The sequence below is a fragment of the Mangifera indica genome, chromosome 4, assembly GCF_011075055.1.
Source record: "Mangifera indica cultivar Alphonso chromosome 4, CATAS_Mindica_2.1, whole genome shotgun sequence".
NCBI classification, from domain to species: domain Eukaryota; kingdom Viridiplantae; phylum Streptophyta; class Magnoliopsida; order Sapindales; family Anacardiaceae; genus Mangifera; species Mangifera indica.
In genome coordinates, this window is record NC_058140.1 from 17,338,074 (window position 1) to 17,362,444 (window position 24,371).

The 24,371-nt window shown below is 34.2% G+C and overlaps 3 protein-coding genes across 4 annotated transcripts; 1 reads left to right on the forward strand and 2 right to left on the reverse strand.

The window, feature by feature from the left end:
* Nucleotides 1-520: 520 nt before the first annotated feature.
* LOC123214147 (phospholipid-transporting ATPase 3-like) lies at nt 521-14,688 on the reverse strand. Its single transcript, XM_044633888.1, has 27 exons — nt 14,275-14,688; nt 12,317-12,382; nt 12,103-12,164; nt 11,720-11,801; nt 11,376-11,486; nt 10,175-10,252; nt 9,946-10,042; nt 9,178-9,284; nt 8,804-8,869; nt 8,355-8,476; nt 8,132-8,220; nt 7,967-8,043; nt 7,768-7,884; nt 6,809-6,958; nt 6,610-6,714; nt 5,325-5,467; nt 5,000-5,101; nt 4,848-4,911; nt 4,551-4,763; nt 3,649-3,814; nt 3,455-3,534; nt 2,712-2,951; nt 2,099-2,320; nt 1,849-2,016; nt 1,355-1,717; nt 1,121-1,227; nt 521-1,029 (listed from the first exon to the last, which is right to left on the reverse strand). The coding sequence occupies exons 1-27, from the start codon at nt 14,446-14,448 to the stop codon at nt 720-722; spliced, it is 3,681 nt and encodes a 1,226-aa protein (XP_044489823.1). The 5' UTR covers nt 14,449-14,688; the 3' UTR covers nt 521-719.
* A 2,919-nt stretch (nt 14,689-17,607) lies between these two features.
* On the forward strand, nt 17,608-19,555 carry LOC123214599 (protein SHORT HYPOCOTYL IN WHITE LIGHT 1). Its single transcript, XM_044634470.1, has 4 exons — nt 17,608-17,784; nt 17,871-18,071; nt 18,635-18,700; nt 19,020-19,555. Exons 1-4 carry the CDS (start codon nt 17,632-17,634, stop codon nt 19,149-19,151), a joined length of 552 nt encoding a protein of 183 aa, XP_044490405.1. The 5' UTR covers nt 17,608-17,631; the 3' UTR covers nt 19,152-19,555.
* A 452-nt stretch (nt 19,556-20,007) lies between these two features.
* On the reverse strand, nt 20,008-23,296 carry LOC123214598 (transcription factor BHLH089-like). Of its 2 annotated transcripts, none has more exons than XM_044634467.1 (6): nt 22,442-23,296; nt 21,880-22,101; nt 21,720-21,785; nt 21,435-21,503; nt 21,266-21,337; nt 20,008-20,566 (listed from the first exon to the last, which is right to left on the reverse strand). In XM_044634467.1, the coding sequence occupies exons 1-6, from the start codon at nt 22,724-22,726 to the stop codon at nt 20,441-20,443; spliced, it is 840 nt and encodes a 279-aa protein (XP_044490402.1). In that variant the 5' UTR covers nt 22,727-23,296; the 3' UTR covers nt 20,008-20,440. The 2 variants fall into 2 exon arrangements, with proteins under 2 accessions (XP_044490402.1, XP_044490403.1); XM_044634468.1 differs by having other exon boundaries at nt 21,907-22,101; nt 22,442-23,199.
* Nucleotides 23,297-24,371: the final 1,075 nt, after the last annotated feature.

The following is a 24,371-nucleotide window of genomic DNA, read 5'->3' on the forward strand; positions in this document are numbered from 1 at the left end:
TTAATAAAACTAAGTAATTAAATGATCGTAAAGATAGCAAAATTAATAGAGTATTAAAATTTTTATAAAGAGGTTTAAGTTTAAATTTTTCTTACACATAAAATTTTGACTTACTTAACCTAGTGGCTGTAAATTTAATTAATATGCTTAAATTTACCCGTTCAATAAATATAGACGAAGTCTTAGTTTATCCAAAAAAAAAAAAAAAAACTAAGTAATCGAATGCTCTAGTGAAAAGTTAATTGATACCAGAGGGGCTCTGCTCATGCTCCAATATGGGTTTATTTCTCCTGAAGTATAAATCTCTTCCTGCTGAACTAATGTGGCTGCAGAGGAAATAAGAATTCTCAGAGCCTGAGGGGGTTCTTCCCAATGTCGCAAACGCCTGGAGGCAAAATTCCAGAATGGTTTACTCCACAAATTGTTAGACTCTCAACACCAAATGCCTACAGATCATAGGCGTTATCAACTAAACCCAATAAACTAAACTATGTTTAATGCCACGTTGGATCAGCTTCACTTGTATCAGTATTCTCCATTTTTCACTTCTTTCAGAAACGAATCAAATATGAAATTCTGACAATGAATCATTTCAGTAGCTGTACAGCCTTGATAAACCTCATAAATAGGATAAAGAACAATATATGAACCAGCTAATTTTACAAATTTCTACAAAGTTGACCGTCAAAATTTTGTACAATTGTAGTGTTTGTTGGATATTACTTCTTTTTTGATACTTTAGGCCGTGACCTCATGCTGGCTCTCCTAGCAACATCCCATGCTTTCTGTGGTGCATATATACCTAGCTGTGAAGCGAAAAATGACTCATACCCAGGAGAATCAAACGCAAATCCAGTATGTTTTGATAGCTCTCTTGGGAGTCGAGCCATTGCAAAGCTTCTTGCTTCTTCTGGCGTAAGTTGATTACCAAGTCCAACCTCTAACAACCCTGTTTTTGTTTTATCAGGTTCATGCCGGTGGATTTCCTGAACGATTTGATAATCATATGGTGAGAACCATCTTTGAACACTGCAAACACCAAAGAAGCCAATACATGAACAAATTGAAGCATGATCATAGATGAAATTAGTACTTCAGGATAGGTGTTTCTGGACCTTACCCTTGGTAAATGAAGTCACCGAAAAGCGCAACTACTGGAACAAGAATAAGTGTAAAGTAGAAATAGAATGTGCTCATTAAGATATATATGACAAAATAAACATTCTCCTGCAGTGAATGTAAGGAAAGTACAAAAAGCATATCAGAACATATACAAAACAATAGAGGCATTGATGATAGACATCCCCCACAAGAAAAACTATGTAACAGAAGCGGGAAAAGGCAGAGCACTTACCTGTCGATCATATGGGGTCATAATCCCTGTATATATAAACACAAATATAAACCACACTAAAATGCTTCCTCCAACAGCTATATAATGATATCTTGTGATTGAATTGCTCATCATAAGAAGACGCAAATTGACAGTTACTACAACACAAGTGAAAGCCATTGTGCTGACATCCCAAATACCAAATATTCTGCCTGATGAAGTATGACCACCAAAACTGGAAGAGGCTACAAAGTTATAAAGGACTAAAGACTGGTAGACAGAAAAGAAAGCCCAAGCTGCCACAACTCTCCATGTGAAAAAGACATTTTTTATTCCTTCCTGATATAGCTCAGGGTACTTTTTTGAAAGGGTTGCACTGACATCCTGGAAAAAAGACAGTTAAACAGTCAGGGCAAATATAAACCAATATATTAACCAAAAAAACATTATCTTATAGTAATTGCTTCAGTGCAGTAAAAAGTGCTAGTAAAAAGTCATTGAAATGAATGCAGTACCTTCTCAAAAAGTCCCATCACAATAACAGGCATGGATGTAAATATGACATTATACAATGACTGGAACCAATCATCATAGAATCTTTGACCAGAAAATCCAGTGTGAAAGGTAAACCAAAATTGAGTCAGAGTGAAAGTAAGATTCTTATAGAAGAAGTATGTCACAACCTGCATTCAGAAATTGCTGTAAACTATTATCACTCACACAATGAGAATTTAACAAAGTTCTGAACGTGTGATAAACACAAACCTTGCATATTCTAAGATATGACCAACGACCATGCACAAGAAGTAAATCTGTAAGGTAGCGAAATTGGGCAATTGCAAAATCACTAGCCATCACTGCTTGCATTCCTTCCTGCCCACTTATTCCTACGCCAATGTGAGCAGCTTGAATCATGCTAACATCATTGGCACCATCGCCAATACTAAGTGTTATTTTTCTTGCACCTTTTTTTACCAGACTTGTCACCTGAGAAAGTAACAACACCTTGAGGTATTACTACTGGTTTAACCTGTAAACCAAACTATAATTTTCCCACACCAATAACTCATTTATATAAGCAAACTAAAACGAAAATCACTATTGCAGAATTACTACTGAAATATATGTCAGTATAAGAAAGCTAAGCTGTGAAACCTTACCTTAGTGCTGCTCAGACAACACATGTTTGTTTATAGAAAATAGCACATCAATGTAACTTTGAATCCAAATATTCATGTATCTTAACAGTTGGAACTATGCCACAATACACATTTTAAAGAGAAGTGAAACCACATAGAAGCAGAGAGAAATGAGTGTTCAGAATTGCATTGTTACACTCAGCCAATTTTTTGAGTATAGATTCCATCAGGAACCTTACCTGTGCCTTCTGTAAAGGAGAAACTCGGCAGCAGACAACAGAACTGCAATTCAAGCTCAAGTTGAGCAGCATTAATCGCAAACTTGGGTCCAATGCATACATCAGGCACTTTCCATCAATAACAAGAGCTAATTTCGGTCCAGATGCAGAGCGCATATATTGTTGTGCTTCCTCAAGGCAGTTTTTAAGGTCTCTTTTTACTTCTTCCTTCAGAATGTGTGCAATCTCCACTGGGTCACCCTGACAACAGGTATTCAATTAAAAAATTATCATGTAAATAATATATATAGGTTGATGCTTGAAAAAATTCAAACTTTTTTTACATCTAAAATCACAGCTAGCTAAGGAATGTATTAGGCCTCCCATTGTGAAGGAGTACCAGAAGAAGCATGAGGACTCAAGCAGGAGTATTCTAGCTCATAGGGAGGTGGCAAAATCAGATAATGCAGCAAAGAAGGGCTGTACACGTGGGGAGTAAACACGATTCAATAGGAAAGGATAGCAACCAACTATAAAAGGGGCGTAGAGAGAGAAATGGCAAAGAAGGAATTAGAGAAATTGGGAAAGGAGGATGCTGCCTTGGGAAGAGCTGACACCTCTGTTGTCAGCATATTTTTCTTCTCTTCTCTACAGTTTGTTTCCACTTTCTTGTTAGTTTGTTTCGTTTACACTTGATTGACTTAATGGAAGTGTGGGAGATTTGTTCGGTTGATTGAGCAGGTAACTATCAGAATGCTACTTACCCTTTCTTCAACTCCTCTGATAGCATCAGTTTCCGCACTGATGATAAACTGCTTCATTCCATTGTTAATTAAGTTGCACGCTACAGCAAATTAAAAGCAAAGATATAAAACTCAAGGACAAGAATACAAAATAACTTTAAATTCAATAAACATTTCAAAGCGGCAAACCAGCTCTTCTTAATTTACTGACTCACCATATGCAATATTTATTGCTGTTTCCATTTTGTCTCCTGTTAGCACCCAAATCTTAATTCCAGCTCTAGAAAGAGTCTTTATGCATCCTGGTACTCCCTCTTGAAGTTTGTCTTCTATAGCAGTGCAACCAATCAAAATAAGATCCTTCTCTATGAGCTCTGCTACCTGAATAATTTTCACATCTTCTCTGTGATACAAACATAACATGACATCCAAATAAACAGAAAAACAAGATTAAATTATATGGCAATAAAGAAACAGAAATGGCTGCCTCAAAATTGCATCTAAAGATCATGCTCCATTCTCGCCATATTTTGACTAGAATCCTTTGACACTAATTCAGGAATGAAATAAAGAAGCACTTTTCACTTACCGAAATAATAAATAACTCCTAATGTATAAGCACTTCCTGTCAAGACTACAAAAGTCATCACTGTAAAGTTGGCTAACAAAGAGGGTTGATGCAACTGTGAAAAAATTATGCTGCAAGTGATGCAATACAGAACTACATAAACTTTTTCAAACAAAGTGAAGCAGCATGCTTCTTCCAAACCAATATTCAATGACAATCAGGCAAAAGAATGTAAAGCATCGTACAAGTCAAAACGAATATTTTAAAATGTCTATTCTTTTGACTTTCAATTAATCGTGCTAGTAGAAAGGAACATGACTAAGCTATAAAGTATGTTGGCTCAAGAGGTGTTAAAAAAGTCACACTGTCAACTGACCAGAAACACATCATTATACAACATACTCAAACAAACACTAAATATTGAAAAAATAATTACACCAATAAACATCTTTCCTGAAATAGAATTGGAAGAATGACATTTTAAACGGAAAATTTGAGAAGCTATCAAATTAGTACAAAGAAAAGAAAATATGTTCAACCAGAATTTACCTCATCCAACTTCTGCTCACGATCTCGCAGAGAAGACTTAGCCTGAATAAATTTCTCATTCCATCTTTCATAAATATCAGGACTCAAATCTCTATAGGCCAGGCAAAGGGTTCGCAACCCAGAGGATCCAAATTGTTCCAAGTGTTCCCTAGTTACTTTCTTCAAGTCTTCATTTCCATCAGCCAGTCTCTCATAAATAATAGTATCAGCACCCTGTGAAAGCATATTTCTGGCCAAGAGTCAATTTCTTCATCAATTGCAATTGGCAATATGTAAGAATCAAGACAAAACAATTACCTTGCTGTACAAAACAAGCCTACCATCAGGATATCGACAAACAACAGACTGGCGCTTCCTTGTACTATTTATGCATCAAGGATTATGACTCATTTAGTTTATAAACCAAGAACATAGTAGATAAATATATTCAAGCAAGAATATAGGCCCACCTATTAAATTCAAGCACATTAAGAATCTCATATGACACGTCTTGCATTTTACCAATCTTGTCCACATGAGATTCACGAACATAAATCATCGTAGGTGTCCGCCTGAAAACAAATACAAGGATTAGCCACAAATAAAGAGTAACAAAAGCTCCCTCTATTTATACCAAAACCAGATGTCAAATTCCCTCAAGGCCATCAGGTTGTGGGAGAGAGCCTCATCCGAAATCAACTAGTAGATAGGCTAACAGCTAACTACCATGTTTTGTAACTATTGTAAAACTTAGAAATTTCTTGAGAAGATCTAAAACAGAATAAGATTAAAAACCTGTAAAAGAAAAACCCAAAGTTCTTTGCAGCAGTAACCAATGCAGCTTCATCAGGGGAGGCAGCTTGATAAGTGATCTTTTCTGGGGATTCATCACCTTCTGGAAGCACAGTATGACAAATAGCAAGGCATCTAAAAAATTCCTACATGATAAGCAAAAGAACTCTTACTTCAACAGCCATGATAAGTAAATTGGGGTTGGGTCAAGGACACCCCTGTTCTGGACTGCACAATTCAGGCATCAGGCAACATCAGAATTGATAAAATATATTTACATAAACTGTTCAAAGCTCTGAGAAAGGCCAGAGGTGTTCTTTGTGAGAAGTTGTAGGTCTGTCCAATTCTCCAAAATTGCAACAATTATACTAATAATTAAGTTTAATTAATGCCAAATGAAAATATTACTAGAAGTAATACAACAAACACACTCTCTCAACAGAAACCCAAAGAAAAATAAGAATCTAAATTTACAACTCAACTATAAAACATGTTTGGCTTGTTCCATTGAGGCTGCATACCAGTTATTATGACATGCAACTATAATACTGTGGATATTCTGAGAAAACAATGAGATAAACTGTTGAAGGAAAGAAAAGTTCAAGGAAATTATCTTTGCTGCTATTGGTCCAGTCATCCACTTTGAGACATTTATCTTTCAAAATATTAAACCAGGCTAATAAATACTAAATTTAAAGAAACTATCCAATAGCAGAAACTGTTGAAATCAACAAATTGGAAGGAGTGACTGCACCCATAGGTAGACCTACACTAGGAAGGGTGACAGTGGGATGCTATCATGAGCTTTGAATTTCCATAATATTTTGTTTTCCCTTTATTACAATTTTTCCCCCAAATGAAAAATGTATCACTCAAATTTTAATGTCGCCTTTGAAAGATCAAACCATATTATTAATTTGAAAAAATATCTAATAACCGAAATTCAACCAAAAAAAAAATACAAAACTTTAAATTTCCTACTTCAAAATTGATTAAATCAAAATCATGATTCAGCTTTTCACAAAAAATATACATATCTGTTAAAATAATCCAAGGGAAAAACAGATAGAAACTCATACCATTTGATAGAATTAAATTAATATTCTATTTTACCATGACAATAATAGTTATCAAAAATAAATATTGCACAAAAAAAAAATTTAGGGATGTGGGGAAAATAGATTTACTATATCAGTAAGTAGAAAAGTTCACTTTGGAACAGTACTCCTACCATATGAAATATAACTACTGATCTAGGATTCTGTTCATACAAAACAAAGCAATCTACCTTGCAAATATCAGGATTAGGCTCATTCCTCCAAGCACCCTGAAGAAGCCTTGGATCATCAAAATTAAAACCTTTTTCATAAGTTGCATTGGCTGACTTTTCCACCTGTAAAAAGTAAAATGACATTAGATATACATTACCTTTACAATAAAAGAAATCAGGTGCTATGATGCAATGACATAATGATGACAAAGAGTACCTCCTGAATTTTTACACCAGTCTGCATAGCAACCCCCCTCTCTATTTCAGTGATACCAGTTCCATACATTTCTCCACCAATTGAACACTTAAAGAACTCCATTAAGTTTCTTGTTAAAGTTCCAGTTTTATCAGAAAATATGTACTCCACCTGAACAATGTGCAGTATAAACCATACAAATCATGCCTTGGGTAAGAAACAAGTTACAGTTTAAAATTTTGGAGGAAGAAAAGGCATGATATTGATAAAGTTGTTATCATTTTGTTAACAAAGAAGGAACATAGTGCATTCAGATGATCCTGCAATATATTCTTATTTGGGTATTAATCCTAGTTATCCCAGAGTCCCTTAGGTCTGGAAGGTCTTCAGAAATCTCTCCACTCTCTTTGGATGAAGGTGAAAACTGATGGTCCCTCCTTAGGGCAACCAAGGCATCTCTGCCAACGGTGGAGTTTCCCAAGCTCATACAAATTTTTTCATGCTGGTATTATAATGACTCTTGGTGTTATCTAAGCAAAAATCACAACAATCATCTTGTAATGGAGTTTACACATTCTAAAAGCTAAGAAAGTTTATGGAAAGAGCGTGACTCTCTTTTAGTTCTCTTGTTTTCACATAAGTCCACATCTCTTCCTTGGCCACGTCATACTATATGGCTCAATTGCTAATCTATACTTCACAACATGTACAACTTACTTTCCCATATTTATTAAGGAGAATTAAGTAGTAAGTACTCTAGCTAACACAGGATTATCACATCTCTTACTATAATTAGTGTTTAATCTCACTCTAAAGCAGTGCATGATATTTTTCTATTACCAAGGAGTTTTTCCAAGAATTTATATTTAATTTATCTATGGTAATCCTCTTTTCTCTGATCTAATAGAATATAACCTTAAGAGAATTCCACATGGAATCTTTTTTTTTTTAAATATAAAGGCAACATGGCTTAACTTTACCTGTCCTAGTTCTTCATTCAAATTGGAAGTCCGAGCCAATGCAGGAGTATTGCTTTCAGCATGGTACATCCTTAAGTCCTTGTTAATAAATTGAGTGGATTGGAAAAACTTGATTGTCTGAAATCACATGAGACATTTCAATAATACTTTCTGCACACAGCTGGAGTAGCAAAAAATTGTAATTTGCAAAGGTACATACCTCAATGGAAACATACAGGGAAATGGGGATAATTGGGGAGTAGAGGGTAATTAATGTAAACATATTCAGCAAAAAACCTGTACAACCAACAAACAGAATCAACTAAGTAAATGAAAATCAACAACAAATGACAAAGCACTATAGAACTATATGGTACCAGAAAACGGTTGTCAGGGTTGAATTGATTATCCTCCACACTTCCAGTCATTTTCTGAAGACCTAAGTAGTACAGCTTTTTATCTATGAATATAGCACTGCACAATTTCAAGAAGTTGACAAATTTTTCACACTGGAAAATATATAAAAGGAAAAAGGAAAAAGATAACTAAACAGAAAAAAAAAACGATAGCAAAGAATTGTATAAGTACAGACTACAAAACATTCAAACCTTCCTATAGATCCAATCAGACACATAACAGAGAGAGTGCCAAAAAGAGTGAGTATAAGTTTGTCAAGTTTCCGCTCTAATGTACTTCTTTTGGAGGGAATATTCATGGAGTTCATCATGACCTACAGTTTCAACCCCAAATCACAATAAACCAAAAGATGAAATAATCAAAGCTGGGGACAAAAGACAGGGAATTAAAAGCAAAATGACCCTTTCTTATGGGATAGAAACAAAACCAGAAACTTCTGGAAACAAAAAAGTAACACTTCAAATCCCAGGATTCAGGATTTGATCCACTTAGTAAATTATTGGAAAACTTCATTGACTTCATTGTGTCGACAACAATTACAAAAGGTGTAACTCACTAAGAAAGAAAACTCCTGTCACTATGAAAGTGATATCATTGTAAAAGAGCTTCTTCTGTTGCATTTCACTTCACAATTACAAACCTTTGTTTCATGACCAGCAAAAATTACAACCCCAGTGATGTACTCAGTGTTCCTCAGACTACATCCCTGAAACCACAGTACAAGTTAATGAGTAAAGGCAATTCCAGTTTGCAATGATTGTGGACAAACATCAAAATCAGCTTCTATTGAAGAATAAAAGATAGACAGTAACCATGAAAAACAAGAGATTCCAGAAAATGCATAATTTAGGATCAGTTTCAGAAAAAACAAAAAGAATTTCACTGAAGCAGACTTTCCAAAATAAAATATTATTAACAGAGTTGTGAAATTCTATAAAAGTGTATGAGAACAACATTCTGGTTTAACTTTCAATGTTAAAGTAGACTACACAAAAAATGAAATAAGGAGCATACTCTCAGCAAAATTTGGTTTGGATTGAGAGGTAATGTTTGCTTTTGCATTATAAGATTGCCAGTGAAAGTGTACAATGAATTGTTCGGTTGCTCACATTGAATTTCACCTGCCATTAGAAATTTGACGGTTAATAAGATTTATATAGTGAGGGAAATAATACAGTAAATCAATTCCAAATGGATCCACAGAACCAACTCCCAACAAACTAAAACTTGCAGTTCTGTTCAGACTCCAGGAAATAAGCAAATACATGAGGCAACAATTAATGATTTAGAAGGCAACATAAAACAATTGTCCTAGCATAAAGACTACAGCAAGGAAAAAAATAATCATAAATGATGTCCACAGAGGTGCTGTAGGATGTACAGATGGTAACTGAGTAAAGCTTGACCTCAGTCTGACTCCAAGAAAAGAAAGTGACAGCAAACAGTTACCAATAAACATGATAGAGCTCGATAAAGTAAAATTTAGATCCATTTGTTATTCAGTATTTCTATGCTAGAGGCAGCACAATAACAGAATCCCATTGATTGCTACAGTACTATCACAACAATCACTTGCTCATCTTCTTCATCCCACCATCTTCTTACTTAACTTCAGCAGGGACTCATACACAGCTCGAATTTGTATCTAACTTTCATAAATGAAAACTCTTCCCAGTTACTATAAATTTTCAAAATTGCTCAACAATGTAATATTTCAGTAAGCATAATATTAAGTCTCTGCAGAGATGAAACTGATTAGCAAAACAATTAAAAAGGTTCAACCTTTGAATTCAGAGGCTGTTTCAGGAGTCAAGTAATCCCATGTCTTTTCCAATGCCTTTCTGATCTTCAAATTTGTTTCCCCATCTAAATTTGCAGTCTGCAACCAAAAGGAAAATTTGAAGAACACATAAACCATGGTGTCAGACATGACATAACAAAGCACAAACTTTTATCAGATAAATTGAAAAAACAAAACTATATCAAATGGTACATAAGAGAAGTGTTGCACCTCAGTATAACAAACACCATCTGCATTTGTACTAGCAAGGAAAAGGATATCTGCAGGAAAAAATTGGTCCTTCATTACCTGCAAATGATACAAAATTCCACTTATCATATTTGATAATATAGACGATTTTCCCATACTTAACAAGAAAAAACTGTACATAGATATTATATTGCTCAAAATAATCAAAATCTTAGAATTGAAATCACAAAAAAATGTTACTTTGCCTAAATTCATAGATCCATACTGGCAAAATGAATAATGTTAACAGGAGAAAATACAAATATCTTTGCCTCAATTCAAAGATCCATACAGGAAAATGAATATTATTAACTAGAGAAAATAGAAATAGAAAGCAATCACTTTTTACTACACTTTCAATCACAAGATAAGGTTTATACATATGTGATCTTATAATATTCCTAAGTTTTGATACTATCAATTATTTGGAATCCATTTGGAGACAAGACCTCTGGCTAAACCAGAATGCCCAGGATTCACCCATCAAAATGGAGGTTTATTCATGAAAAAGTGGCAGCTTCCCACAGGCTAAGGCAAAAACATATTTTGTCCGGTTACCCTATAGCCCCTCTTAGCAAATCACAGATATCAAAACACAAAACCACCCATAAATATTTGACCTAGAGAAGCATTTCCATCCTAATGTAAAATGCCTACAAAGAACGAAATTAAAATATTTTACTCACATTCATGAGACTGCTACAGTAACTAATGGGCACAAAACTAAAATGCAAATGACTATTAGGAGTTTTAAATTAAAAAAAAAAAAAAGAAACATCAAAATGCGAATAAACAGGAATGGGTTTTAGAAGGGACAAGAACAGAAGCATAAGGTAAGTTTTAAGATTTGACAAGGTAGAGAGTACACGTTTGGTCAAATAATTAGCATTTGTTCTGATATTTGGAATTCCAAACACATGCATATGGGAACAAAGAGAAACAGGCTTAAAAGAGATCAATAATAATTCTAGCTCTAAAAGGAAATATGAAAAAGCCAATGTTCATGGCTAGCACACAACCAAAAAAAAAAAACGTAACTATTCAGTGGAGGTGATAACCAACACCCTTTGCAATGGACTGTAGATATCCTCCATTATATTAGAATTTATGAAGCCAGATCCCATCGGAAGACAGATCAAGATACACCCCATGCTAAACCACACAAAAGATGCAACAAACTCACCCTGACAATATCTCCAACCTGCAGCTTTTTCCAAGGAATACGCACCCACCTCTGATCTTGCAGTACATCTATAAGAGAATTATTTATTGCCATATCATTCTGGAAACGCTTCTGTTGCACACAATTTGAAAGAAAAAAATTAACATAAAATTAGAAATAGCTGCAAACCATTTACACTTACTTACCCCAAGTTAGTTATTGTTTGGCAGACAAACTTCACACCAAAAGCTAACCCACAAAAACACTTAACCATAGGGTGTTTTACAAGCTACACATCTACCATGCCTCTGTAAGAAAAACAATTCAGATGGCACACTGCCATGAGCAAGGGCTACAGTACTCACCCGGTCCTCCCATGCCTCTTTTATCAGTGAGACCAAAAGCACCAGACTCAAAGGAACCACATTCGTCACAGGATTCACAGGACTGTACAACCAAAAAAAAAATGTTAGCAAGTTAATAGTTGGGAGTTGAGACATACCAAGAAATTACTCTTGTTTAAAGAGTAATTAATTAGAAAATCAGAACATGGGCATTATTTAACAAATAAAAATACGTTAGTTCATGGTAAAAAATATGGGGGTCAAGTTGAACAGTTAGTCCTGGAATGTTTGGAAAAAAAAATTCAAAACTACGACAAACCATATTCACACAGTCAAATAGAATGTATGTACCTCCCCAACATATTCTAAAAGAAACTGTCAACCTCAGATTTGAATGGCCATACCTCATTGGTGTTGTTGATAAAATAGAGATCATAAGAAAGTAGCAATTAGCCACTCGCCTGAACTGTCAGAGCAAACAAAAATTTTCAAGAACAGAAGTAATCAATAGAAAAAACAACTTTTGTTGTTATCCCTAACTGTTTCGTGTAAAAATCCCTTTGCAAAAAAGAACTCATCGTATTCATTCTAATATTAGCAAGCTTAAATCTAGGTTACCTGTTCAAACAATCCTTTCGGTAGAAAGGTAAAAATACTGTACTTTGTAGTTGCTATAGAATTTCCCTGAAACAATCGATTCAATAACAATCAAAACCACAGTGAGCTTATTACAATCAAAAGCAAACAAGAAAAAGATTACATAATTTCATCACAATGGTTAAGATATTCCATTTTATTGATACCACATTCTTACAAGCATAGTCAACAATCAAATCATAACTCAAATAGATGTATGCAAAAGACTAGACAAGGCTACCATATTGGGCTAAGTAAGACTATACATATACATCAATATCTATTACTAACTAGTGCATCACTACTCTGATTGCTGCTTATTAAGATAACCCCTGCAGAATGGGCCATCATGAGTAAAGGCTTTGAACAAACAAGGAATGTACATTATGGTAAATATAAACAATGTTAGCAAAATAATTTCCAACTCTCAATAGTCTATAGTTTCTCTGGTCAGTTTACATTTAAATTATTGATCAAGAAAAACTCTGTTTCAAAAATTAGGAAAATCCTATTCTTTGTGTTCATTTCTGGAACATAAACTATATCAACAAATCATTTTTTCCAATTAGTAGATAGGAAATTATTAATTTATTCATTCTCAGTACCGCTCTTACATACAGGATAAATTGATGAAAGACAGGAAAGCCACATTGATGGGGCCTCAAATAGCAACAGAATTATTAGACGTGCCAATCAATCTTGGAGTGTATGGGACCAAATATAATGAATATGCTTCAATGGTTGCATACTGTGACTCCTACCTGCCCAAGTTTCATCTTCAAACAAGCATTTGGTTCTTGACGAAAAAATTTTGAGCCTAAGACTAGGGCTGGATTCGAGCCGAGCCGAGCTCGGCTCGCAGCCAGCTCGAGCTCGGCTCAGTTCATATATGAGTGGCTCGAGTTCGGCTCAGCTCGCTTTGGCTCGGCTCGACTCGTTTTTTTCTTATCAAAACGATGTCGTTTTTAATATATATTAATCAAAACAACACCGTTTTGTATAAAAAATTTAAAAAAAAATCTACCGAGCCAGCTCGAGCTCGGCTCGGATCCAGCCCTACCTAAGACTTATCCCAACCACATCTCAGCTATTATGACTTGACCTCATTCCAGAGTGCACTTCAAACAAACTTTTTTTTTTTTTGCTTTAGAGTCTTTGGAGATATGACAGGTTTATTTACTTGTGTACACTCGTGACACTTCAACAAAATCTTTTTTTTTTTTTTCTATATGTGCAGTAGAGCCTAAGCAAGAAACCTCGCAAACAATAGACAATAAGTAGCAAGTTTAATTTCAGAAATTACTTGTAGATGAGAGAGAGAAGAGAACAGACAATGATGGGCAATTTCCAATTTTAAATATATGGTATCATGATGTCAGTTGAACGTTACAACCTCGTATATTGATCGTTAACGACTCAATATTATCTTAGATAAGAGTCAACATTATTTCATTTTTTCCCTTCTTTTCTGTTTCGCTCAATAAGAAACTAGGCCTTTCTCCTTCCCCTCGGCCCGTTATATTTTGAAGGATCGGTTTCTAGGCCTTGAAGAACAACCCAACTTTCTTCCACTTGATATTTCGTTCAAGCCACTAGGTATTTTTTCTCCCAAAATTTTTCCTTCTATTTGCTTCCTTCCTTCTTCCCTCTAACCAAACAAAATGTTGATTAAGTGCCAACTACTTCTTGAAATGATTAAAGCTCATCCTCTGATGATACTAATTTCTACTTTCCTTCACCACCGCGTGCATGACGTTTTCTACTTAGCAGCCATGAAACCAAACACAACAAACTCAATTTCGTGGGTTCGTATTAAACTGAGTTCAGTGAAGTTCCTCATTTCTTGGGTCATCAAGAAATGAAAAAACATATCAGTGTAACCTTTTTATGAATATTATTGATAAATGTATGAAAGAAAATAAATAAAGGAAGAAATAAACCTTGAATCGGAAAGGTTGATTGGCTTCGCGGTCATTGCAATGTATATTACGATTACCAGGTGCCTGCGGCTGGAGTCGGCCCAATGTGGCCGTACGTGATGGCGTGCGCTGGTGAACATTCGATGATTCACTCAATCTCGATCCAGACGACCCGACCCTATCCCATCCGTTCATCTTCTTTCCGATCAAAACACCGAAAGTTCAAAAAAAAAAAAAACTCACAACTCCCAACCAAATGTCGATCGCCTTACAATGCTCAATGGGATCGACAATGCGCCTCGTCTCTTGTCGATTCAATTAAGGTTCGTTTATTGAACAGCCTCCTTGTTCGGAGCACGAAACAGAGATGACCTTTTTTTTCCTGTTCTTTTCCCTCTCAGTTTTATCTTTTTTTCATTTTAATAAATTGGCCGTTAATTGCTCCCGTCTTTTTCATTTTGCTTTCAGTTTCCATTTATATTGATGTTTGGTTGGTGTGGTTTTTTCAAATCCAATAAAAAAATAAGCCTTTCTATTATTTTTTGCCTTCGTAACCTGCTATTTTCTACCACAACTCGCATATCAGCGCGTCGAGGAGTTCACTTGGACCCACGCCCTCCATTTGTAATTGCCTAATTGGGTCAATCTGGCGATCAGCAGGGGTAAGCGCGTGGACTTTCAGGGGTCAACCGGGGATTTGCTCCTTAAAAGGAAAGAGCCATGACGGTGTCGTTTTGTGAAAATTTCCTTTCAGGGATATATTACTTGTTTGCTTGTTGCGTCATCTTGTCTGAGATGTTTTGATAACGATTGGATTTAGATTGTTGCCACGTGCAACAAATATTCAACCAAAAATATTACAGATACTTTTTTCCTCTCTGGAAACATTTTTCTATCATTAGATTATACAAACAATATTTTTTTTATCTAAAACTAAATTCTAATACAAAAAAATCTTAAAAATATAATAATTATTTTATTTGTTAAAATTATTATATTTAAGTAACCTTTTATTATTTAAAAATAAAATATTACCTTCATATTTGATAAAATTCTATTAATAAATAATTATTATATTTAATTGAAAATATTAAGATATTATTTCATTTAATTACTATTTAAATTTTATTTAATTTTAAATTAAAATAAAATAATATTTACTAACATAATAACATATTATTGTTTTATACATATTATTTTTACATATAGTTTTATCATATTAAATATAAATTATTATTGTGTTTAGTTAAACAAACATGTTTTATGTTAAAATATTTACTTTATGTATTTTCTAAAATATTCTATAGGTTAATACTTTATTAATTGTTTTATATTATCAAAATATAATTTTAATTAATTTTAATAATTTTTTTTACAATAAAAATATGCGCATACACTTTTAGTATACAATTTGAATATATAAAAAATGTGTCATGATATAATTTGATGATTTTAAATTAAAAATAAAATAATATCCAATCACATAATGACACATAATTTGAATACCAAAATTATGTATCAAAGATGTACATACATAGTATTACTCATTTTTTAAAGATTTTTATATTAATTGTTATTTTGATTGAAAATTAAGGGTATTTTTGTCATATAAAATTAATAAATATAGATAAAATAATAACAAAATTAAAATTATTTTGGTGATTTTTTAATGCATTAGGTGGATATAGTATTCAAATTATTTTTCATATTATATGTCACATTATAATTAGTAACAAAAAATTATTAAAATATTTTATTACTTATAAATCAAATAAACCAATAACAATAATGAAAAATAGAGAAATGGGTAATTAATATTATCTCAAACTTAACAACCCCTAAAATCGAAATTGTATTAAAACTTTTTTTATCTCTCTTTCATTTCACTATCCTTCCACAAAATTGTAAGAATTTATTTGCAAACCTTTTGGGTTTAAATAGAAATAGTTTAGATTGAACTATTATATTTAAAAAGTTTTGGTCTCATCTTAAAAAAAATATATATTAATGGTAAAATTACTATGTTACCCTTATCCATTATTTTATTTAGAAAGTTTGATATTGGATGGTGAAGTGTTATTTATATCATCTAGGGTAGAAAGTGTTTGTAGGCCAAACCTTGGATGAAAAAGTGTAATTAACTAAAAATATTATTATGTTAAAATAGACAGGATAATATTGAAACACCACCCCCCCCCCCCCCCCCAAAATTTTCTTTAAACAAATAAACCCTTAAAATTTTGGGAATGAATTTATAATCTTGGATGAGTATGTTGAAGTTGATTAATTACATTTTATGTCAAATTAAAAATAATATTTCTAATTTAAATTTTATAGATTGATAATTAATTTATATCAAAGATATATAGATTTCTCTCTTTCCTGACCCATTAAATTTGTCCATTTTCATCTAAAGCTTTCAGTTTTGGGCCCTATTTTTTAAAATCTAGATAATGCATTTTGGCAGATGAAGATATGGAAAACAGTCCAATTAAGAGGAGAGTATATGATTGCTCTCTAAGGTTGTGCTTTAGCTTCTTCTCAATCCAATTCAAGTAAATATGAACTTTATTTTATTTTCTTCTACAAACCTGGTTGTTAAAAGGAGAAATAGGTTATTATTCATGTCTAACAATTGAAAGAGTATTTTTAGAGGAAGGTTGAATTGTGTAACAACAGATTTGTGAGTAAATAAATCATAGGTGACGATTGATTTATCACCGTATCCATTTGTGCAACCAAGTGTAACATGTCAAAGGTCATTCAATCATTGAAAAAAGGAATATGTTATTTTGTGCATATAACAACTATAAAAGTTTTTGGAGAAGAGTTTAATTGTGTAAATGTAGATTTATGGGTAAATTAATTATTGATGACAATTGATGTTTCGTTCTATATATATGCAAGAAGACCAAGGAAGATGTTGGGGAGATAAGAGAGGTTGACAAAGAATGAAGGGTTTTAGGCTAAAATGGTAAGTGGTGGTTAAAAATGTTTGTTAAACATATAATTGAAACTGGTGTAAAAAAAAGAAAAAAATTAATATTTAAATTTAATTTATGATATTTTTATAATTTTAACAAAAATAAGTATAAATAAGTAATTAACACTTGAATTAAGTGTTAAGTGTAATTTTAATAATTAATTATGACAACATAATTGATAGGTGGGTGGAAAAAGAACTTCTTAAACTCAAGGGGTGGAGATAATTCCATCAAAGTTTGGATGGGACATAGTTATTTTGCCCAATTATAAAAAGCCCTCAATTAACTTAACCAATACATTTGTACCCACAACCTAATTCAATTTAAGGGTAATTACAATTTACCCCACTTAAAATAAGATAAGAGTTCTGGCTTTTGACAACATACGGATAAAATGGCAAGAGCCACAATCTTATCATCACCATGCGTCATCGGTCTCCCTCTCCCACTCAACAAGCTTCGTCACTCTTCACGCCTGCCTCCACCAAATCTCCCTTTCCACAATCACAACAAAACCCTCAGACTCTCTCTTATTTGCCATGGCCAGGTCTCCTTCCTTTTGCTTTCTCATTTATTGCAAGCAAACTAGCTTAATTAGAGTACTTCTAACATTGCACATCTTGTCGTCATCAGTTGGATGATTCAGCTGTTGACGACGCTCATGACATCGATCGTGAATCTTTCTTGGACGATTTAATGGGGGATGATGAAGATGAAACCGAGAGCAGTATTGATTTGTTAATCAGATTCTTACAAACCATGTTCAAGAAACTCTCAAAACGGGCCAAGAAAGTCTCTTGTTCCATTTTGCCTACTGTTATATCCACCCAGTTGGTATAAAATTCTTACTTCTCACTTTATACTTGCGCTAGCGAATTTGAGCATTATTTATGTTCAATATATCATGTATCGATTAATCCAGTTCAATCACATTGAGTTATTCGATGAAATAGTAGATAATTAATTCTTGTTTTGAGTAGACGCAGCTGGAATTTCTATATGGACCCTGACACTGAAAAAAAAAATGGATTGGCTTGTTGGAACTAATTACTGATAATCTGTTCGTAGGGAGGCTTGGTGTGAGGAATCGGAGATGTTTATTGCTAATTTAAGTACAGTTAATTATATGTTAATGAGGCTGAATTCTTGTGTTTCTTTGGAAGAAGAATATTATGTTAGTTGCTTAGCTGTAGCAGCCGAAAATTGCTACTTATTTGACTCTTGTCTTTTTTTTCTTCTCTTTTATGGGGCATTCTAATTACATGTTAATGAGGCTGAATTCTTGTGTTTCTTTATAGGAAGAATATTATGTTACTTGCTTAGTTGTAGCAGCCGGAAATTGCTATTTATTTGACTCGTCTTTTTTTTCCTTCTCTTTGATGGGGCACTCTATGCAGGTTTCTTTTGCTGTTGATGGGATTTTGCTCTTAGCTGCACTTTCCATTCTCAAAGCACTTCTTGAGGTATTTAGCTTTGTCATTGCCAGTTCTGGACTAGTTTTAATGTCTTCACTGTTTCAAGTAGTACGCTTTTAATTTGACGTGTGCATTTGCATAGGGCCATAGGCCACCAGCTACCATCATAATCTTCTCCATTATTAACTGGATTCTGATATATTTTTGAGCTTCTATGTTTAGTTAAATACTGGGTATGGACTTGAAACTGGTCCTTCAGATACAATTATTTTTAAACTTTTCTTTTAGCATTAAAATTTGGTTTCAATGAAAGTGCTGTAAGAGAAACAAAGGTAACTGGCATGGCGCCAATATTTTTTATTTGCAGGTAGTCTGCACACTTGGGGCCACTGTGTTTGTGGTGATCCTTCTCTTGCGTGTTGTCTGGGCTGCCAGTTCCTATTTTCAGTCAAATGGAAACGGTTTTAACCAGGGTGGAAACTCCTTTAGTACCATATAGCCAACTAATAACACAGTTCTTTATATTAATCAGAGCTGCTCTTCTAGATATTCTTCACAGTACAGCACATTATTGTTTTGAAAAGAATTGAAAATGGGATTAACTCAAGGTTGTGAGCGAGGATGCAATTATAGTGCTTATCAAACAGCATTATAGCTCAAAATTGAATTGATTTATGGTAGATGTGCGAGTGTGAATCTTTTATCCCTGGGTGGCTTCTGCCCTTGTACAAAGATTACAAATGGCTTGCCTTGCACTTGAGCTGATTCCTCAGACACTGAGGCCTCAGAAGATTAAGATTTCTAGTTTAATACATCAGGGCTAAGAGGGTTGCTCTGAAACAAGCACTCTAAATGTAAGTTATGCCAATAATTCTGTCAAAAAATCTGCTCTTTGCCGGTAAATGTCAAGTATTATTAATAGTCTTCCTAAGTTACTCTTAAGTGGATTTTATCTCACACAAATAACCTTGTTAAAAGTTTTTAAAGTACAACTGAACGACTAAATGAACTAAATATTAGCCTTTTTCCCTTAGCCATCTTAGAAACTACAGAAGACAAGGTAAAGTGGCTTCAATTGATAGTATTTAATTTTCCAGATCATTGAACAGGCATGTTGTAATTACTGATCATCCGGAAATCGCTGCATCTAGAGGCAGTGACAAAATCCAAGTTAGAGAGCAGACAATGACGAATACTGAGGAATTGCTGGAAACATTTATCAGCAACTTGTTAACATGTCTATGAAATAAAGCAAATTCCATTGCATATTCAAAGCGACCATGATTCTCACATAATGCAAGCTCTAACATAAAAAAATATACTATAGAGACCATAAGCATCAATCACTCAGGATATTTTCAGAAAATAAAGCACCAAAATGGCTTAATTTATTGATACATCTTCAGCTCCTTAACAAACCCTATGTTAAAATTTAATGTAAGCATTAGATATTCTGAATATGCAACATTCTTTTACAAGAAAATGATTGTTCTTCAAATTCTGTTCAGGTATTAGAACAATGTAAAGCCTATGATGAGATATTCGGAGCAAAGAATTCAGTTTCCAACACACAAACAGATGAAGATGTGGAGATACTAACTTTCTTTACTAATAAGAGAAGTCTTTCAACATCAATCACATGCTCCATGCTTGATATTGAAATTGGGAATTTGAACGCCCTTGAATTTAGTATTATGGAGTATAATTTTTAACAGCAACTGAAGGAGGATGCATAGCCATTAAATGCTCTTATTATTAATCGATTATGATTTTTTTTCCTTTTGTCTTTTATGTCATTCTCTCAAAACCGCCAACCTGCATGTGCAACCACTCTGGTGATGTACTACAGTTGAAATCCCTTGGAGCTTGAGAACCAAACTGAACGCCAGCAGTATCAAATGCTTGTTGACCGAACTGAAAAGCCATATTGGTTCGTTAAGAAACCCTTTAATCCATTACAAACATAATTATTCATAACAATCTTAATCACACGATAAATAAGTTATCAACTTGATAAAATGCTGTAAAAAAATCAAGTTGTATCCAAGTTGTGTGGGGAAAAAAAGCAATGAAAGGATCCCTGAAGAATTTCCAAACTGGCTAAAAGAATAAATGAAACAAGCCCAGCAGATCCACTTGGAAGAAACTCATCAAGAAATGCACAATTATATTTTCTCTGATGCTTTAATCCTTAGAAAAAGATTTATAAATTTGGTACATAAAACCTTCCTCAGAAACATGATTCACCATAAAAGTAAACAGTTAGGTTCTTGCCCCAACTACCAAGTGGAAAATGAAACCATTATTGAAGGCGAAAAGTCATGCATATGCGGGGGTCACAGAAATAATTGAGATGGAAGGCAGTGGGCAGGAATCTAACTAAGTTTTCAACAGACATTATTGCAGTCCAAATACAGTTCACCTTGTTAAAGCACACAACCATGCATTTTTTTCTCATTAAGCACTTAAAGATCTCCCATCTCCTACAATGAGTTCATACTTATATTATTTCCAAGTTCATTACTGTAATTTAGCACTCTCAAAGGAGTTTATCATCAGATGGCATGTCAGCCAAAATTGGCTCCAACAAAGATTCACAAGATTAGGACTTACATCTTTAGGAGGAAATGCCTCAATACCAAGGGTCACTCTTGAACTGACTGCTTCAAGCTTCATTGACAAAAACTGCAATTCCCAGTAAATATGTTGGCTCAAGTTCATAAATAGAAAGAAAATACCCAATCAAAAAATAAAGCCACACTCAGAAGTAAGGATTTCACACCTCAACCTGCCTTTGTAGTGACTGAATGTAATTAATTATCTCATCAAGTACCAGGGCTTTACCAATAACCTGTATTCAAAAATTATCTTTAAAACCAGTTGCATATACAAAACATGTCATATATGAGATACACTATTGGGTGCCAACTATGCCAGTCCAGTAATTTATTAATCAAGAAGTTAAGAAGGGACTAGAACTATATGCAGTCGATCCAAAGCAAAATATAATTGCACATACTGTGCATGCTGGACTACCAACAAACTTTATGAATAATCAAATACTTACCTTGTTACAACCAGGGACCAGATCCTGTAGAATTTTCATCCTTTCACTTATCTTTTCTCTTCTAGCCTGTCAATCAAATGTTCAAATAGTGAAAACTCATTCAATAGCACTGCAACTATTAATTCCAACTAAAAGTTCTGTCATGAGTTTGGAACACAACTGAGTTTAATTGGATCGAGAAAATTACTCTTTCTGCCAGACTGTGGCTATCAGTAGCTTGACCCCTTCTTGCTCGAACGTGGATGTAATCTTGCTTAGGTGGCTCCGCTGGTTGACTATTTTGTTCCACAGGCTTGCCTGAACTGGGTACAGCTTCGATTTTTGAATTCTGTTTGTCGTCTCTACTTCCAGATGTTTTAATCCTTTTCCCATCAGAATCATTCTGCACAATTTAGAACAGAAGAAATTTGTCATGTAACCATTATAATTTCGCTGTCAAGTTTCTATATGTCGACACCATAAATTAGAAAAACTAAATGATTGTAGAGGCATAAATCAAGTGACTCTGTTGACCATTCCAGACCAATTCTCATAATCATGTATTCAATTTTAAGCTTGTTCAACATTCCCCAGCAGACTGATTAGTTAGCATTCTGTATCATGAAACAAGGTAAATTAAAACCCCTCTTAATTAGAATTAAGATTGTAATAATCAACCATCCAAAATCAAAACCACAATAGATTATGAATAAACAATCGAACAAATAGATGAATAAGTATACCACTTCATTGCCACTGCTTGTTGATACAACCTTCGCTGAGTCATCCTCTACGCCACGCCGCTTCCTTGCACCATTCCCGTGAGCTGCTTTATGCTCCAAACTCACCGGATCATCACCGGAAATTTCTCTGTTAGTCACAAATTGACTTAAATCCTGCCCTAACTGAACTCCCTTCAGTCCAAACCCACCTCCAGATTCATTTGCATTACCACTTCCATGAACCTGAAACTGCCAGATCTCTGCAATGTTGTACGAACCCTCATTCATCATTGCTGGCGGATCCATCGATAAAAATTCACACTACCAAACTCCCAACTCAACTTCCCCTCAAAAGGTTCTTAACATTTATCCACAAAGATTTCAAATAAAATACAACCTTTGATTCAAAAACTTGCAACTTGCGAAATGCTTGTCGCTATTCTTCAAATGGGTAACTTTGGTTCGAAGTTTTGAGTGGCTCTGCAAAGAAAGGGAAGAGAAAGAACATATTTTTTCTTTGACATAAGCTTTAGTCTAAAAAAAGATTGGTGTTTGTGGGATCTCCATAGACAGAGGAGATTGGTGCGCACTGTGTTGGCTTAAATTTCCCTTTTTTCTCTTTGCAGTACCACACAACTTGTAGAGTCCTGGAAAAGAGAGAGAGAAAGAGAGACAGGGACACCTCGAGAGTTGCAAGCCAAGTCACTTCCAGTGAGGTTTTCTCGTGGGGTCCAACCTCACGTACATCTCTGTCACGTGCACATCAACTCCAGTCCTTCACCGTTGGATAAGAACAGTTTCTGATAAGAAACAAATCATGGGTCATCAACGCTTGGTGAAGAGATGGACCATGTAGTCGACGGTTCCCGATGGGTCACCGGTGGCGTACCTTATTACATCTACAATGTATAACATTAGAAGGTAGATGAATTGATGGGTTTTGGTGATTAACTCAATGTGATTAGTGGCTAGTGATTTCTAGTGAAGTTTTAGATTTTCATAATCATTGCTGTGATTATGATATTCAGTTTAGTTAGTTAACTCAAAGTGGTGTATTTATGTTGTAAAAGTTATCAATAATGATGCTTTTGTCTATTGTTTTGACTGGTTCTTAACCTAAGCAAGCTTCCACGCAAAATCAATATTAGCCATGCATTTTCATTCCTCAACAATTTATCAAAATACAATAAAATATAAATGGATAATGTTGATCAAATCTTCAATAATATTAGTGTTTTCACATCCCTGGAATATCAGCGTTTTCTCCTCTTAAAAGCACTTCAACTTCCTGCAATGGGGCTGACCTACTTTGGTGCCTTTGATAAATGCAACTAGTCTCTCATCAAAGTGGTTGATGTCAACAGAATAATAATTTATGCACCGCTGGTGCCAAACTTTGCCATTTCAATATGTTATTTAGTTAGGTAAATATATAAACCACCAAAAGAACATTTTTATCCTTGCTGAGAATGATGCCAGAAATTCAAGTCAAATAGTCTAGACAATGTATTTTCATCACGTTTTGTTATCAATTTCTATCTCTTGTGTTTGTCCCATCCAAATAGATAAAATGGCAACAATGAAAGCAAGTAGAGCTTTATTAGCCGTAGCTTGGTGCCAAACTGCTATTTTCAGATGATGGGTGTGGTTGCATTTAGGCAACTTTGATTCTTTTAAAAAACACGTGGGAAATGCAGAACTTGTGGCATTTCTTTGTTACATTGTGGAAAAATATTAACTCAACATGTCATGTGCCAAATTTTTTGCTACAAATTGTAATGAGTCCAACCTCTCCAGGATTGAAGTTAGGTTGGTTTCAGAATAGCAAGCTATCCTGCAATGGCAGAATTGGTTGCCAGTAAGCACAGATGCTTGTGTTTGCGAAAATTCTACTGAGGAAAAAGATTTCAGTAAGTTGAGCATTGATTGATGGGGCTGCAATTGATGCATT